Source organism: Zonotrichia leucophrys, chromosome 8 (genome assembly GCF_028769735.1).
Source record: "Zonotrichia leucophrys gambelii isolate GWCS_2022_RI chromosome 8, RI_Zleu_2.0, whole genome shotgun sequence".
Classification (NCBI taxonomy): Eukaryota; Metazoa; Chordata; class Aves; order Passeriformes; family Passerellidae; genus Zonotrichia; species Zonotrichia leucophrys.
The window spans coordinates 18,729,588-18,747,233 of NC_088178.1; the positions used below are offsets into that span (position 1 = coordinate 18,729,588).

Here is a 17,646-nt window from a genome sequence, read left to right on the forward strand (position 1 = left end):
TTAATGGTTCATATGTCTACTATATACTTAAACATTTTACTAGAGGGATTTCATTTCAGGGAAGGTCTGAGTACCCAGACAATTCTGTACCACTCCCTTCATGAAGGAAAGCTGAGATACTAAAATCCTCAAGATTTCAGGAGGTCTTGGTAGTGAAGAAGCCCTCCTTTGACTCCTGGTGGAGCAATGATGGGGTAGAGGGACGGTGAAACTGCATCCCTGACTCCAGCCCAGGTGCCCTGGCACCACAATAATGAACTTCACTATTCCTCGGTCAGGTGGCATTACTCCAAGTAAATGAAGCAATAATGTAAAGTCCTGTTTGATAGGGCCTGCAGTAAATGTCTCTCCAGGCCTGAAGGAGAAGACCTCAGGACCTGGGTTTAGGTTTCACCCTTCTCCTCCCTGATGGACAGCACCAGCAGAGAAATCCTTGTTCCCCTCCTGGAGGATAAAGTCTGGCTGCCTGACTCAGTGTAGTGTTTGCTGTGCTGCACCTCCCACAGCCTCATGGAAATACCAGGTAGACATTCCTGAGCTCTCCTTCCTGCCCCCTCAGTAACCTTTGTATGCAGGTGGGTTTTTACCTGATATTTAATTTATCATTTGAACAAAAGACAAGTTTAAATTCAAAGTAAATGTTAAACACTTGCAAAAAAATACATATAATTGAAGTTAGGGAGCAAACTCCCTCCTGACATGGTTTTGCTAAGGATTGATCTAAATGTTATTGCTGCAAGAGGGAAATTCTGGATATGTTTCCCCAAGTGGGATAGCAGAAAAAGCCTCATGAGAACCTACTGAGAAGTTCCCAATGGTCCCAACTCACTGAGGTCCTCTGGAAATTTGACTCACTTCTTATTAGATTCTTCTTCTAAACAAAGAGAATAATTTCCCTCCTGTTTTCTTAGTATAAACTTTCGCTGTTAACCACAGGCTAATGTGATGGTCATACTGACAAGTTTTGTCTTTCCAGGTGTGGGAAGCAAGATATGGTAAACACCACAGAAAGGTGCATGCCCATGAGCTGTAAGGTGTCTCGAGCCTAAATCTCTGAAATCAACCACAAATTCTCCTCTAAAGGGAGAGTTTCAGTGTGAGCAAGGTTTATCTCCAAAGCAGTGACCCTTATGAAGAATAAAATATCAGGAGATAGAAGACATGACCAGAAGAAAGCTAAATTATTTCAGTTATGATGGAGGAACTATATTTGGATAATTTAAATTTTAGTGGGGTTTTTACTGTATAAATAAAATGTAGAGAAATTGAGGAAAATAGAAAGCAGGATATTTTTAAAATTAAATCTTTTCCAGCATATAGCTGCTAAGGTGTCCTGCTGAATTTCAAAAGGTTCACTAACAGGGTGAATTATATAGAAAGTAAGGTAGCTGAACTCATGAGGGGATTTGAAGTTGTCAGCATTCTTGGCCACAGAAATGTTTATTTTTTGATTGATCAATATGCATTCTAGAATGCACTTATTTGTCAAACTAACGTGCCAAAAGAAACATGTGATATCACATGCCTTTATAAAAGAGAAACCCATCACATTCACCTTTACTCTATCCCCATCATGAGGGGCTTGATATTAGCCCTGGTTTTAACCCTGGTGGGTAAGTATCTAACCTATGTGCTTTGATCAATTTAAAATTGTATATTCAGGAAAAGGTTTCAGAACCTAAATATAGTCCACTGGCAGACGTAAACTTTAACATGTTGTAGAAAAAATATTTCATTACTTCTTTTGTTGTTTAAAGAAAAAAAGGGTATTTGGCTGGTGCTGAAATGGAAGTAAAGTTAATTAGAAAGGGTTATGCTATATGTGCAAGATGAGATATAGCCTTTTATACTACAGTACATTCACCTTTTAGGGTTGTTTTTTTTCTTTGTCATTTTATTCCTCTATTTTTTCTTCTCTTTCAGGGAGCCAGCATCTTAATTACCGTAAGTAATTTTCCTATCAACTAATATAATTATAATGAGTGAAATTAAAAATAGAATCTGAAAAGTGTATCAATGTTTAATATAGCTTTACAACAGCTGATTTAGTTCAGGTGCAATGCAAAATGAACAAATTTGTCTTTTTTTGTTCCAAACATTCTAATGCAGGTACTTTAATATGTTCTGTACCTTGTGTATAGTATTTTATGGAAACCATTTCTTTGCAGAACCCGATTTCAGTGAAAACAAGGTTTATACATTTGATTATGAAACCACACTTCTCAGTGGACTTCCAGAGAAAGGACTTGCAAGAGCTGGAATAAGAATAAAAAGTAAAGTGGAAATTAGTGGTATTGGGCCAAAACTTTGTCTCATTAGGGTAAGAAAATATGTTCAATATGAAAGGTAAAATTCTCATCATACTTAGCTTCTTTTTTAAGCTTTTGTGAAGCTTTTAGCTTTCCTCGTGTGTTGTGCTTACTCAGGGATAATGTAACTAACACTGTTATTTTTTATACAGTGCCCTAAATTCTATTTGCACTTTGCAAGGTAAATCTCAGCTCAAGCCAGCCTTGGGCTTGAAGGATTTCTTCTGCTTTGTGGTCAGGGAAACAATGGAATGTAATTTGAAATGCACAATTATTTATTACTAGATCAATCCAATTGTTTCAAACTGTACAACATAAGATTATTTAATCAACTGATTTCATAACCATCAGACAAAAGGCAATAAAACATGCAACAGTAGTTGCATGTGATTCAATATTTAGCATAATTAATGTCATCCTTCTTTTTTCTGAAGGGTCCTGAGTGACATTCTTTGTCATCCTCAATTGTATGTTTTTACTGCTTGCTGAGTAATTACTGAGGGTTTTGATTATATGAAATACACTTTTGTCTTTAACAGAAGCCTATACGTGCTTATAATGATTGTAGAGAAATGCACACCTCAATTTCTTTACACAAACTTCACTTAACCTTGTGCATGCAGGGAAGAAAAATGTTATTTTAAAATCTTTAATTTGGCATATTGAAAACTTTAGGTCAAAAAGACTGGTGGCTGTCTAGTAAATGTTGTAGCCTTCCACCCTGAATTAGCCTGCTGTTATTTGGTATTTTTGTAAGTTTAAATTATAACAGATCTAGATGGGAAATATTGCTTTCCCATGACATTTGTAAGGGGATGGACTACAAAACAAAAAAAAGCCAAGGAAATAAGAGTCACACATCTGGAGTGGTGAGTAGAAAGCTTCCCTACCAGAAAAGAGGCAGGAGAAGTCTTGTCCTTATCCCAGATCCTCCTTCATTCCTGCCTAAATGGCTCTTGGTGTGCCAGGGTGAGTCTTCACCAAAAATTGATTCCTGTTCTCTAAAACTTTCTAACATAATTTCACTGGTATTACTGCATTTTTGAAAAGTTTCCATTTCAGAAATAATTTCAGGCAAGGAAAGGAGAAGAGGAAAATAAACATAACTTTTTGGGCAAGTTCTAAGCTAAAGGAAATAGTACATTTATTCCCTTCTTCTCTGGGAAAAGTTTATTTTGCTGCTGTTATATTTAAATTAGACAGTTTGGAGGGATGGTTCAGGGAATTAAACTTTCATCTGCAGCCTACTAGTTCACATTCAGCCCAAACAAAAAGCTGTGCTCCCTGGGCAGTTTCCAGCTGACAATTTTTTCATCACAAACCAACAAGTAAGAATTGCCAGCTGTGTTCAAAACCAAGCAGACAGCCTAAGTCCTGCCTGGGCCCCAAGGGCTGGGGAAAACTACCTCGCCCTGACCCTGCAGAGCAGTCCCAAACCTGCCTGTGTGCAATATGCCAGAAGCATGTCCAAGAGGCAGCATGAGGGATTTACTCTCTAACAGCCTTCCCTGTAAGCTTCAGTTACTGGGGCTGGCAGTGATCTCCACCAACAATAACAAAAATAAATATGAAAGTGCAGTCTCCAGTGATTTGCTGCATGAGGATTTAGTTTGTGTGGCTTTTTGAGAAATTAATCCGTGTCTTGCGCCACATCACCAGCCTGAGGTGTCAGAGAAAAGTCTCTTTAAGTTGTCAAAATATATAGAAGGGAAGGGTCCTCTGAGAAACTAAGCTAAACATGCCCATTCTCTGGGGTAGGAATTTTTCAAGTTATGTATAGTTTAGCACAAGTTTCTACTTGTTTGGATGTGCCCTGTGTTGAGGCTGGAGTGTGAAGTGCAGAGTGGGGCTGGAGCCAGTGCCTCAGCCTTTGGTTCCACGGCAAAACGTGTAGGGAAGGACAATTTCTGTAACCTGCTGTCCACTGCTCAGACTAATTCTGCATGTCTGGCTGGCCTAGAGGCCATGTGCTTATTAGTTTCAGATTGCTGCCTGCGCTCTGTGACCCCAGTGAGGGAAATGACAGAGGTCACAACAGGAGTTAATGATGCTTTATGCAACATTAACTTTCTCCTGCAATTTCCTGCAGTTCTTCCACACTACTTTCACGTAGCAACCTGCTGCATGTGGCTCTTCTCTGGCTCATTTCTTTGCACAAGTCAACCTTTGGCAATATGGATTGTCTGTGAAACAGAACAGAGTGCAGTGGCTGTGGAAATATCAGCCATTTGCAGTGCTCTCTTTCACTTTATATACAGAAATGTGTGTATCAACACTGGTTATGCTAAACGACAACTTTTAAGTTTCGCCTTTGAAGAAGCTTTGCGTTATTTAAAAGCTTATTTTTGATGTGATTGAAGCTCTAGATGCTTGCGTGCATTGAAAAAAAGTTAACTGGGGGGAAAAAACTGAAAGAGGAGTTTCATTCCCCCTTTGTTCCAGATTCACTCGATCGAAGCCGCAGAGTACAACGGGGCCTGGCCCGAGAGCTCGTTCTCGCGGTCCCTGAAACTGACCCAGGTCCTCACTGGGCAGCTCAGCAGCCCCATCAAGTTTGAGTACAGCAATGGCCACGTTGGGAACATTATGGCTCCTGATTCTGTCTCGGATGATGGGCTGAACATCTACAGAGGGATTGTGAACGTGCTGGAGCTGAGCTTAAAGAAGGCGCAGAATTCATACAGTCTGCAGGAGGTGAGTTTTGGGTTTGGCCATTGTGGTGCCTTTGTAAATAAATAAACTTTCACTTCAGAGTCTTCTACTGCATTTTCCGTATTCATCCTTGACATAAAATTCACTTATAAGAAAGACCTAAGCTTGGGACATCATAATTAAGTTTCATATGGGAAAATATTTGGTGGAGATATATTTAAACAGAACAACAGAAGAACATATTTTTAAACTGGTTGATGAAAGTATTTCAGAAAATACACTTGCAGAATTAAACTCTTGGAAAATCTGGCTTGTGATTCCAGAGAAAGTAAACTGTGAAAGATGAAGCCTACATAAAATGGGAACACTGTATAAAACATGCTTGAAAATACAGTTTCATATTAAAGTCAAAATAACAGTAATTTGACTTTTTCTACCAATCGTATATACTTTAATCTATTCTAGCTCCTCTTTTAGGAAGAAAATAGTATATATGTCATAACATTACCATAACAGCTTTGACAGTTTCAGTAGATGTTCTGTTGAAATTTCCACTGTTTTTCAAGTTTTAATATATTAGTCAAGGTCAATCATCTGATATTACTATTCACCACAAAAATTGCAATGTGTTTAGTTTTTGTGAAACCATATTTACATTGATTAGACTACATTCAATTCAGAGATTGGCAAAAACCTTGAAATTATTATACTTTCATGTTATTTTTATTGGAACTATAGACAAGAGTAACTCTATTTTTTTTTAATTTATTTTTACATAAGTAGAGTTGTTTCTGGGAAAGAAGTTAGATGATTTAATTTTTTGCACACTATTTGCTGCACTAAAAATCCGTGTGGTAGTGTTGGATATTCTGCAACACTATTTTCTCGTATCAAGTTTCACATCTTAATTCTTTCTAATTCGGTTAGCAATATGTTCTACTCTCACCGCTAGGCAATACATGTGACTTCACCTTCTGGAATAATTTCCAAGTTTTCTTTGCTTCTCTCAGACAGCAACTGATTAATGAGCTTTGGCACCCATGCTTGACAATCTTGAGTCACTCTGCAAAGCAAGATAAACATTATTAGTCCCAAAATCTGAGGTGCAGAGAGGTTTAAAGGACTAACCTGGGAAGGTGTACATCCCATCCTGTGGGTTCAGGGTGTCTGAGCTGGCCATAAACTGCACACAGTGCAGCTCATGTGAAGCTCAGCTGGGCAGGAGTCTGCTCCATCCCACTGAACTCTCTGGGTTGGATTCTCCCATTTAAAGTCTGAATGTCTCTACCATACCTTGCAGAGTGCAGAGACCCACACCTGTATTTGCAGAGTGCAAGGCTTCCAGAAATCTTGGGCAATTCCTATTTCTAACCTTTACCAAAGACACAGTGTCTCAGGGGATTCTGTTAAGCTGAAGATGAAGTGGGTACATCTTCCTTCCTAAACACCACGTGAGCATTTCTCTGCTCTCACATAGCCCAGAGCTGGTTTCAGCACTAGCTATGCTATAAATAACAATAATAAAAAAATCAGGAAAATAACTCTTCCTCCTGAAATGCAATCAAGCATTTTTCCTCTACAAAAATCTCACTGACTGTGGAGACTTAAAAGCTCTTATAAATGTAAATGCTCAAAATATTATTGAAGAGCTCAAGAAGACCCACAATCAAAACTCTTATCCTGAAATTTTTTTTAATTATTGCTGGTCATATTGTGACAGATCACCTGATACTGCAAGGCCTGCTCCATAGGCATTTGTAAGCTCTCTGTAAAAGCATGTTTTGAGGGCAGAATGCCATCTCCAACCTTGAAATACTTTACTGTTAAGATTTCATTCTGACTGATCAAATTATTTTGACACTTTTTTATTAATATTTTCTCAAAATATATTTCATAATCAACAGCTCTAGCTGAAAATTATTACTCCCGTTTCCTGAGGCTCTGAGTGAAACTTTTGGGAGATTTGGTTCTCTCAGTGTAACTCTGATTTGGCTTACTGGAAATGATACTTGTGAAAAAGAGAAGAAAGTAATGATCATTGCAATTTTGCTTCTGAAGAATATAAGGAAAAATAAAGCATTCACTTCCATTAGTAATTTTGAAAATGCAGAATTTAACAGGAAATTTCATGAGGTGAGGTAAAGCTTTGCATAATAGTGACCTTCTCTGTTCTCATTTTTGCCAGGCTGGGATTGGAGGTATTTGTAACACAACATATACAATCCAGGAAAACAAGAGAGCAAGCGTAGCCTACGTGGGCAAATCCAAGGACCTGGACAGCTGTGAAGAGAAAGTTCAAATTGTCACAGGATCAGCATACACTCATCCATGCAAGACCTGCCAGCAGGTAAATCAGAGTGGTATTGTGTATAAGTATTTTAAATTCTTATGCAGAACACCATTTGATATCCACAAAATCTCTTAATTTTAAATACTAAAAATGAGAGGAAAATCAGATCTGCTGTATCCAGTTGTCAATATTTTCTTTCTGTATGAAAATGATGCCACAGAGAAGCAGAGGTCTGGGCTGCCCACTGTAATGTACTGCAAGCACACTTGAGCTAGCTCAAGCTAGCTGGCTTGGAAACCATTAATTATCAGCATGAGTTAGTTCACCTATTCTGTTGAGTAAAAAAAAATAGTCACGATGTCCATTTTCTGCTATTCAAGACAGGTACTGCTGAACTTTATTATAATCCTGTCTTTGAAATAGAGTGGTTTATGCAGCTGCTCTCCTCAGAAAAATGTGTCTGCTTCTCGAGGGAATGACCAATTACTTAGATTTGGGAAAAGGAAAAAGCAGCTAACACTTCTTAGCAGTAAAAGTAATGGAGACAGGCAGCGTGCCTGACCTCTCCCATGGAAGTGAGTGCACAGAATTCACAGTGATTGCTCTTATGGCCAATGAACAAAACAGCCCTGGAAAACAAATGAGTTGAAGTGGGTGATGTAATAGCTTCTAGTTACAGAATTTCAAAGTTCAATGACTTTTTATTTTCTTTGTTTCTTTCTTTTTTTTTTTTTTTTTTTTGTATTATAAAGAGGAACAAGAATTCTCGTGCAACTGCTACTTACAATTACAAAATTAAATATTCACGTAGTGAAGCTGTAATTACACAAGCTGATGTTGAGGAAATTCACCAGTTTTCCCCCTTCAACGAGATAACAGGAGGAAATGCTATTGTAGAAGCAAGGTACTGTACATATTGCTTTAATTCAGCAACCCAGTAACCTGAGCGAAGGTCTATAAGAGAAATAAATCCTTTACTTCCACAGCCTATTGTTTGCCAGTACTTAATTACATAAAATCCCAAACAGCTCATAAAAACAACCGTCACTGTTAGTTGTAAATCTGAAACATGCACATCCCTATCCAAATTTTGTTAGCTAAACTTGGCAGGACTTGACTATTTTATTTCTCAGGGATATTTGATTTATGCCATAAAAGCCAAAACAAATGTAATTCCATCTGAGAAATTGTGGACTAATATATTTGAAGCAAAATACTCTGAAAGACAATTACTCAGGAAAAAGAGTTCCCTGGAAAATAATAATGCAGTAAGAGATCCTTGGAGACTAGTTCACAAAAAACCTAGATAGGACTTTGGATTCCTAAATACCATGGCCAGCTTGCAAATCTCCCACCAAAACTGTTTCTTGATAGGAAATTGGGTTTTATTGCAAAACAATTGGGCACAAGACATGTTAAATGCATTTGCTTTTTCACAGCACATTCTGCATATTTCTTAAAGAAATTTAGAGCAAAACACAAATCTATTTTTCTATGAAATTGTGTCCGTAGCTCAAGCACTCAAACTTTCATTATTTGAAATTTTTTTCATCTATCAAATTCGTTTATTGGAAAAAATTTCAGTTATTTAAATTTACTCTAATTATGGGCTCTGTAAATAGGAGTGCCCTACTGAAGGGAGAGGCTTTTTGCATAAATGTCACAGTGCAGAAGGTGTTCTTTGATCCCACTCTACAGCTGCTGTAATCTTCATTGCTCCATTAGCTTCTGCAAGGATCTGTTGGAAACAGCAGCATCAGAAATTTTGTGTCAGTAGCTGACTGATTAACTTCATGTATATAATGAACCTGTTCCATTTGGCTAACCAAACAAAACTAAACCAAAAAGAAGTGAAAGTGGCTTTAATGTCTTACACAATCGAGGTGTAGATAGACACACCTGCAGTTCTTATTAAATTATAGGGATTTTTGAGTCTGCATTAGTCTGCAGACAATGGATTTATGGTGCATTACACTCTCCTTGTGCAGCCTGTAGAGATTGTCTTCAGTAAGGTCTTTCTCAGCTCTCTGAAGGGTAGTACCTTTACTTTTCCCATTTTCTCTGCATTTTTATCATTACCCAGCTGAAGGGGACAAATATAAGATAGTTGGGAAGATGTGACTATCTCACTCAAGTCTTCAGAAGTTATTTCCACAATGCATTCTCTGTTAAAAAAAAGTAATCCATCAAGGCACTTGGAGCTGAGCTTTCAGACCTGCTCAGCATAAGACTCTTGCAGCACCTTTCAAGGCCAAGAGAGATTTCACTACTGTTTCACCATTTTAATCCTATCTTTAGCATTCATTTGCTCTTCTCTTCAGAATACAGCATTTTCTCATCTATTCCAGGCAGATATATCTCTTCCCAAAACAATGAAAATGGAGACATAATAGATTCATCAAGATTTGAAAGGGGGAGTTAAATGTGCCTGAGTGTACCTGATGTTATACTTTGTGACCCAAATGCCCTTTCAATAATATTGTATAAAATTTCAAGAGAGAAAAAATCTCTACTGATTCTGTAGCAGTTTCTATTCAAATTCCAGTGGCTTGTCTGTAAAGCAGTTATATGCTATTTTTCTGCAGCAGTTCTCTGCAATCCATATGGAAGGAGTGAATAGAAATGATACAGAAGATCATAGAGATTCCAAAATAAACACACCAATTTTCTACAGAGATTTCGAGAGACTCTGTAGTACAGCAATATTGCTTTTGGAATGTTTTCAGTTGTTCAGTACAAATACCTAACTTTATTATAGTGTCCTAAATGACCCATTTTAAACATAATTGGTAGGATAAGCTGCATCTCTTTAGCTGAAAATGTAAAAAGATAGCAAATATTTACAAAGACAGTCTCTCATCGGAATTATTCTTAATAACAAATGATGAAGGTTTGTTGATTCTTAAAAAGTTTTCAAAAGGTCGAGCACTTTTCCAAAGACTAATCCTGAATTTATGTGGCCCTTTTCTTTTAAAATCTAATTTAAAGCTTCATGAGAACCTTCTTTTGTAGTCTCCAGGATATTCAGCTTACCAAACAAAAAGGGGAGGGAATTGTAATAGTTCAAGTAAAAAGATTGTAGCATTTCTTATTGTATCTAAAAACTTTCAATTCCATTTGAAGCTTCCAGGAGAGACACAGACACATAACAGCTTTTATGAACTTCTTAAAATGTTTAAATTAAATTGTAATTTCTGAGCAAGTTTCCCATCTGTGTTTGTCTAGAGTTCATCTTTTACTCCTTAAGACACAGCAAGTATTTCCTGTGATATTCTTCAGGCCACAACCTCTCACCTCCCTCTTCTTCCATAAATTCTCAAGCCCAGTTTTTCCCAAAGGAAGGCAAAGGCTGGCTCTGTTCTGAGCCCTGTTGGGCAAGTGCACACCTCCTCAGAGCCTGGTTCTGAGCAGCATGTCCAAATGCATCTGGCTGCAAATACCCTCAACAGCAAAACCTTTTGTAACTGCTTTGCAGTACGGGGAAGCAGGATCACTGTTTGTTGGGGTTTTTTTCGTTTGTAACCTGAATCTTGTGATGTTTTCTTCCTGGCATTCTCCATTCCAGGCAGAAACTTGTTTTGACTGATGTGCAGAAGCAGAAGGCAGAGGTCCCATCAAAAGAGTACCAGAATCGTGGATCTCTCCAGTATCAGTTTGGCAGTGAGCTGCTTCAGCTTCCTGTCCACTTATTCAAAATAAAAGATGTGGAAAATGAGGTAAATCCCAGCAACTGGACAGATTCTTTGTTGGAGATTTAAATCCCTGCTTGTGGGAAACAATGCATGTGATCTACACGCATATTCATCTTTCTGCAGATAGAGGAAAGCCTCCAAGAATTAGTAGAGGCCACCTCTGAGCAGCTTCCCAGTGATGCACCAGCAAAAGCTCTCAAGCTCCTGCAGCTCTTCCGTGCAGCAAACGAGGAGAATTACGAATCAGTGTGGAAGCGATTCTCCAGTCGGCCAGCCTACAGGTACAGGCAGTAAAGGTGGTGCTGCTTCTGTGGAGACCCTCTGGGATCCCTGTGTTCAGAGGCAGACTTGGAAAATGCTGCTTGCCTTTCCCATTGCAGGCGCCACATTTTGGATATAATCCCTGCAGTGGCCAGTCACCGAGCACTCAGGTTCCTGCGGCACAAAATGGAAAGGCAGGAGCTCACCAGCTGGGAAGTGACTCAAACAGTGCTTGTGGCTCTGCACTCCAGCCCTCCAACTCAGGATGTGATGGAGGAAGCAATGGTGGGATTCTCTAAACACTCTCAAACCACCCTCCTGATTCTAGCATCTGTTGTATTTATTCATTTCACAAGATAGCAAAGGCTTTGAAATTACAAAGGTTTTATATCCTCTAGTGAGGTTGAAAGGGCTTTGTTTCCTGTGTGTCTTAAGGGGAGGAGAATGCAAACCAAAAGGGCGAAAATGAGTCCGGAACGAAACGGGAAATAAAGACTAAAATACCCCACAGGGACAGAGGTTATTGCTGCAAACAGTGGCTTTAGTCTCTCTTTTTCCAAATGTACTTTATAGTTACATCAGATTAGCTCTCTGACTGTTTACAAAGACAAGGGAGCAAGAAATACATATTTGTTATATCCACATATTTGTCCTAATTGTCCTAGAAGGATGGCTATGAATTTGAGAAGATCTGTCAAAACCAAGCAAACTATGTCAATGTGTAGGCCATGTAGGAGGAAGTCTAATTATTTTTGCAATTTTTTCTGTATACACAGGCTTTAATCCAGTCTCAGATGCAAGAATTTATCTCTGCCTACCCTAAGTAGAGATGATGAACCCCAGACTAGATTTTTTCCCCCAGTGAAAGCCCTGACAGCCCAACTGTTACTGTGTGCTGGTGCTCTGCTTCCCACACAAGAAACCAGTGGGCTGGTGCCTCCTGTCAGCTCCTACATGTATAAAAGATATTCCTCTCTGCCCAAGCAGTGATGTCCATTCACAACAAATCTCAAATTCATTGCACCTATAGCTGAGGCAATCACAAAACATGATGAATGTTTCTTCAATAATGTGCATTTTTCCATTCCATGACTGGGTGATTTCTTCCCTTTCGATTATAGGCTATGCCAAATTTAAATGTGAAACACTGTAAAAGAGATAGATCTGCCTCCCAGATGTTACTTGGTGTTACTTTACAATTACAGTGTCAAATACAGCACTATCCACAGATTAACTGAAAATCCATCAACAAAAACAATATCAAAAGCCCAATTTTGTCTTCCATTGGGCAGAACCATATTTTTCAATAATGTTTCTCTTCATTAATGGTAGTAACAACCAGCTGCCTTCTCCCCAGCTCATAGTAAAGAAGCACTGCCCACGCTCGAGCTCCGTGCTTGGGAAGGTTTGCCACCTCAGCTACGCGTCCCTGTGCCACAAGCAGTGCTCCTCCTCAGACTCCTGCTCCGAGTGTCTCCAGGTAACCACGGGGTTATCTATCATTTAAAAGAAAAATTAAGCCTTGAGCTCTCTCTTCATTATTCAGAAAGCTGTATTTCGCTTCACTGCAGCGTTTCCTTTGGGGAAAGGAACCCCAGTTGGTTAAATACAGCATTTTTATCTTTAGATTAGAACACAAAAGAAAGTGAGAGGAAAGAGCAAACAATTCATAATACTTTCTATCTGAGTGTCTCTGAGTGCTTTGTTGCCAATTATTAATGAAGTCCCGTGACATTGCTCAAAAATACTTTAAATATAGGCATTATGTATATTTATAAATTAACTAAATGATACAAAAGCCCAGGTTTTTTGTCAGAATTAATGTATCCTAGCCAGAAGCAGAGCCCAGTCATCAATATAGGCTATAAGGTTGTTATAACAGCAGTAATACTCTCCCTGCTCTACACTGCTTTTAATCAGCAGGCTTCAAAACAATTTGAGTAGTCATTGAATAGCATTTCCCAGTTCTAAAAATGCATGTCAAGTTTTGTGGAGCCAACCACTCAGCCAGTAACAGCAAAGGAAAGAGAAATATGTGTTTAGTCTTTGGCACCCATCAATCCACCATCCCCAGTGAGAGCAAGGAGTTCCAATTACACTGCATGCCTGACAAGATGTTTTTCCTGCAGTACATAGGCATGGCCAACATTCCTACATTGGTCTCCTGTGCTACAATCGCCACCAAGGCTCTTGAGCTAATTAAATCTGAGAAACCCTGTGTCAAAGAATGAAAATTCTTTCCCAGAGCAAATGACTGTTTAGGCTTATTCAATGCATTTCCAGCGTCCTTTCATTTGATCAGTAATACCAAGTAGACTATTTCTGCACCATCAAGGGATCTCAAATGTGTTATTTTAAACTACACAGTCTGTATTGAAATTATTCTTCAACATCTCAGTTGCTTTTTTGGAGCCATTTCTTATCATTTTAAACTGTTATCTATTGGGATTTAATTATTTGCTTTTATTCAGCCTTCAGACAGCTACTTCTAATCTTGCCATACTAAAGGAAGTGTGATCCAGTCGCTTACAATGAAGGCTGTAAAATAACCTAATTGTTGGCAGAGATCTCATTTTCCATCAATTGATCCACACTGAAAAGAGGCTGTCATAGCTGGTTAAGGGCACCACCATGATCCATATCTTCAGGAATCTTTTTTAAGGGTCTGAAGGTTTAATTGTATCTGTATTTTTGCACCCATCTTCAACCACAAGAGAGAGATGCTCAAGCAGCATTATTTCAGGGTTACCAGCTTACCTTGAAAGCCAGTGGATGCTAGGTCCAAGCTGTTATTTTTTCCTTTAAAAATCTTACTTGGTAACTTTAAGGTATAGTGAGAAGAAGCTGTTCAGTGCAGCTACTCTTGTTCTATGAATAAAATGTTCTATTCATGAGGAAAAATAAGAATTTGAAAACATTTAAAATAAATGAATTGAACAAACTGAAATTATAGAAGTCAAACCCCAGAACAGGCTGGTGGATGGAATATAGATAAGAGCTGGAATTGAACTCAACAGATCTGTTTTTCTTTTCTCAGCTTCTTCATGGCTTTGCAGGAGAGGCACTGAGCAAGTCTAGCACAGAAGAAATTTCCCTGGCTTTGAAAGCCCTTGGGAATGTAGGACATCCAGCCAGCATCAAGCACATCAAGAAGTTTTTGCCAGGATATGCAGCTGGTGCCTCAGATTTGCCACTCAGGGTCCATGTGACTGCTGTGATGGCCCTGAAAAACATAGGCCTGAAAGACCCTAAAATGGTAAGAAAATGCCTCCTTTGCCCTTCTGAGTTCCACTTACAAAGCTGCTAACAGATAATGGGTGATGAGGGAAAAAAAGATCTATTTTTTTTAAAGATAACGTTATTTAAAAAAAATACTTAGCCATTCCTCGGTAGGCATGTCTTATTTCTTTTGACATTAACCTCCAGTATTTCAGACTGCAACAAAAAATCCCATTAAAAGGGTACATTCATTGTTGTTGAAGACAAATCGGTATTTCCATTGCAAACATTTCATTTCCAAGGACATTAGACAGAAAACTAAATTATTGACCCAAATGTGTTTAGTACTACTTCACCTTTGGTATGTGAGAGAACCACAAAACAAGGTTTTCAGAGAATTGACATTTAATACTGAGTGTCACATCTAATCGTAATTCAAGACCAGATTTTATTGTAAATAGATACCAGGGGTTTGCATCCTAATTACAAATTTACAGACATTGTGTGGGCTTAAGTCATAAACAGAGCATTTACTAAATGTGACTTTTGTCCCTGACTGAGATAATTATTAGATCTCACATACAATGCCTACCCCAGAACACTCTCATGTACCACAGACATCACTTTACAATCGTTTTCATTTGGAAGCAATCTGCTTTTAAATGGAAACCTTTTCAAGCTTTTCAAGATCTTTTTCCTGATGCTGAAATTTCTTGTTTTATATAAGTAAATTCTTAATATAAAATGGTAAAATAAAAGCTTTCATTAACTATTCACCTACTAATCAGTATCAGTGTTTCCATTATATTCATTTTTTGCATGTGCCTCCCAGTTTGAGTGCATATATTGATCCACAGACAATAGTGAGCCAGGGTATGCTTTTAACCAAAAGAATAAAGAAACAATTTAGTGGAGTGCAGGAGCTGGATGGGGAAATGCAGGGGAGGGAGGGGAGAGAATTGCAAGGGTAGAAGTTAAAGTATTTTCTGGGGGAAAAAAAAGTCAATTTGATGTTTGAGACCAACACTGCATCTCTGATTACTCTTTGGCCTGGCTTTCCACAGGTGCCCCAGACCATTCAGTTTCATTTCCTATGCATTTTGTTTGGGGAAAATTGATCTGGAACAAGTTAATGATTGTGGCCACTTTTTTTTTGTTCCAAAAACAGTTCAATTCCTGGCTTGCAGCTAGGCACACACCCATATTTGGATTAAATGTACATAATTCATGGCCTTTTTTTATTGTTTAATTTGAAAATTTAGGCCTACTGCATCTTTGTCACCTCATCTACATTGACATCTGATAATCAACATATTCAAATTCATAAAACCAGTCAGGGTTTTTCCAAAGTTTGCTGAAGTTTCCTGGGTCATTCCTCATTAGAGCTCATGGATGTGCTCTCTCCCAGGCAGGACAGGGCTGTGCAGAAGGGCTGCCAGAACAGGGGCACATCATCCATATCCATTTCAAAGTGAGGGCCAAAGGCTCCTGTGCCCCCCTGGAAACTGCAAAGGTTCCGGTACAAAATTGTTCTTGGTGGTGAATATTGCTGAGGGCGAACACATCAACCACAAGTACTACTACATTTGTTGCCTTGAATTTTGGTTTAAGTTGCCTATATGGCATAGAGATTTCTGGTAGTAAATTGGGTTTTATTTATTTCATTTTTATTCTATTATTTAGCAGAAAGTACCACAGAAGATCACATTATTAGAAATAAGTTGTACCTTTATATAGAGGGATAAATGATTACTGAAATCACTTCTCAGGTATGTAATGGATTCATGAAATCTCTTTTACCTAGAGTGGGATAGCTCAAAAAAGGAATAAAGACTTGATGTAGAAGTTATCCAGTGAAGTTCTTTGGCTTTGATTGTGTAGGAAGTCAGACTACATTACCATAATGCCCCTTCCAGCCCATGGACTATGAAACCACACTCTTGCCATGATAATTAATTAATCCAAATTTTTACTGTGCTGTTGATGAAACAGATAATTCACTGCTGTTGGATGGTTATTAGCAAAATGTTCAAACATACAGTAAATCTGGATATATCTATTATTTTCAGGTCCAGGCTATTACCCTTGAGATTTTCCTGAATCAAAAACTTCATCCTCGAATCCGAATGTTGGCTGCAGCGGTTTTACTTGAAACCAAGCCAGGTCTCCCAGTCGTGATGACATTAGCTGATGCTGTGCTGAGGGAGCCCAGCATGCAAGTGGCAAGTTTCATCTACTCTCACTTGAGGGCCCTGGGCAGAAGCTCAGATCCAGATCTTCAAGTGCTGTAAGGAAAATTCCCCTCCTAGGAGAAGCACTTGTTGCAAGCTAATTGGAATGTTAATGTGCTCACTGAACTTTTCCAGGGGTTCTGCCTGCAGGATGGCTGTCAGAGCTCTAAGTCCCAAGTTTGACAGGTCTGGATATCAGTTCAGCAAGGTTTTCCGCTTCAGCATCTTTAAAGGTAAGATCCAGAAGGTTTTGTAGAAAATGTACACTGGTGAATATGTGGGGGAAAAAATTGTACAGTATAAGAGCAAAATTCTCCTAGCCAGCTGTTAGGCTGCTTGTTGTTCCTCCATGTTTTCTGATCTTCAGTGAAAAAAATATGAGAATGTCAGACCCTCCATGTGAAGAGTTTTTATGTCCCTGTGTGTTTTGCATTGTACACTGCCAGCATGAAATTACCAGAGGGCTTGTGGGGCTCTAACCCTCCGTTTTCATTAGTCAGGGAGGCACATGCTCCTGTATCAAATGCTGTATTCTCAGTGGTGCTTAACAATTTCATACCATTGTTCAGCACCAAACAAACAGAAGGGACCTAAATTGCTGCTGAAGTGGATTAATTTCTACCAGTGTTGAACGCCTACAACTCCTGCTGCATCCAAATGTGATGCTGAATGCTCTTCACCCCAACAATCGTGCCCAGTGAAACAGAAAACTCTGAAAACATCCAGATGAGACAATTTATTGCACCCAGGAGCAGCTACATCAGGTTTATTGTCTAAAGATTTTTCTTGCATCTTCCTACCAGGATTCTTTACTACAATGAGCAGATCCATGTATGGTATCAGGAGACTGGCCAGTTACATCAGAGTTACAAATAAAAATGTAGTTAAAGTAGGGAAGGACCAGATTAGAAGAGAAGTTTTATTGGGCCACATTGTAGCTTTTGCTATTTTCCATGTATGTTATTTTTCTCAGTAAATTTTTTAAGCAACTC

At 38.7% G+C, this 17,646-nt stretch overlaps 1 protein-coding gene across 2 annotated transcripts in view; it reads left to right on the forward strand.

The window, feature by feature from the left end:
• The first annotated feature begins 339 nt into the window (after window positions 1-339).
• LOC135451108 (vitellogenin-1-like) overlaps window positions 340-17,646 on the forward strand; it is a 43,998-nt gene continuing 26,691 nt past the window's right edge. For both annotated transcript variants that reach the window (XM_064719997.1, XM_064719999.1), the window contains exons 1-13: window positions 340-523; window positions 1,924-1,944; window positions 2,169-2,320; window positions 4,752-5,003; window positions 7,147-7,308; window positions 8,004-8,155; window positions 10,817-10,967; window positions 11,067-11,224; window positions 11,324-11,489; window positions 12,562-12,684; window positions 14,242-14,460; window positions 16,493-16,710; window positions 16,790-16,887. In XM_064719997.1, coding sequence (XP_064576067.1) covers window positions 511-523; window positions 1,924-1,944; window positions 2,169-2,320; window positions 4,752-5,003; window positions 7,147-7,308; window positions 8,004-8,155; window positions 10,817-10,967; window positions 11,067-11,224; window positions 11,324-11,489; window positions 12,562-12,684; window positions 14,242-14,460; window positions 16,493-16,710; window positions 16,790-16,887 — 1,885 coding nt within the window. In that variant the 5' untranslated portion in view covers window positions 340-510. The remainder of the gene's footprint in view (window positions 524-1,923; window positions 1,945-2,168; window positions 2,321-4,751; window positions 5,004-7,146; window positions 7,309-8,003; window positions 8,156-10,816; window positions 10,968-11,066; window positions 11,225-11,323; window positions 11,490-12,561; window positions 12,685-14,241; window positions 14,461-16,492; window positions 16,711-16,789; window positions 16,888-17,646) is intronic.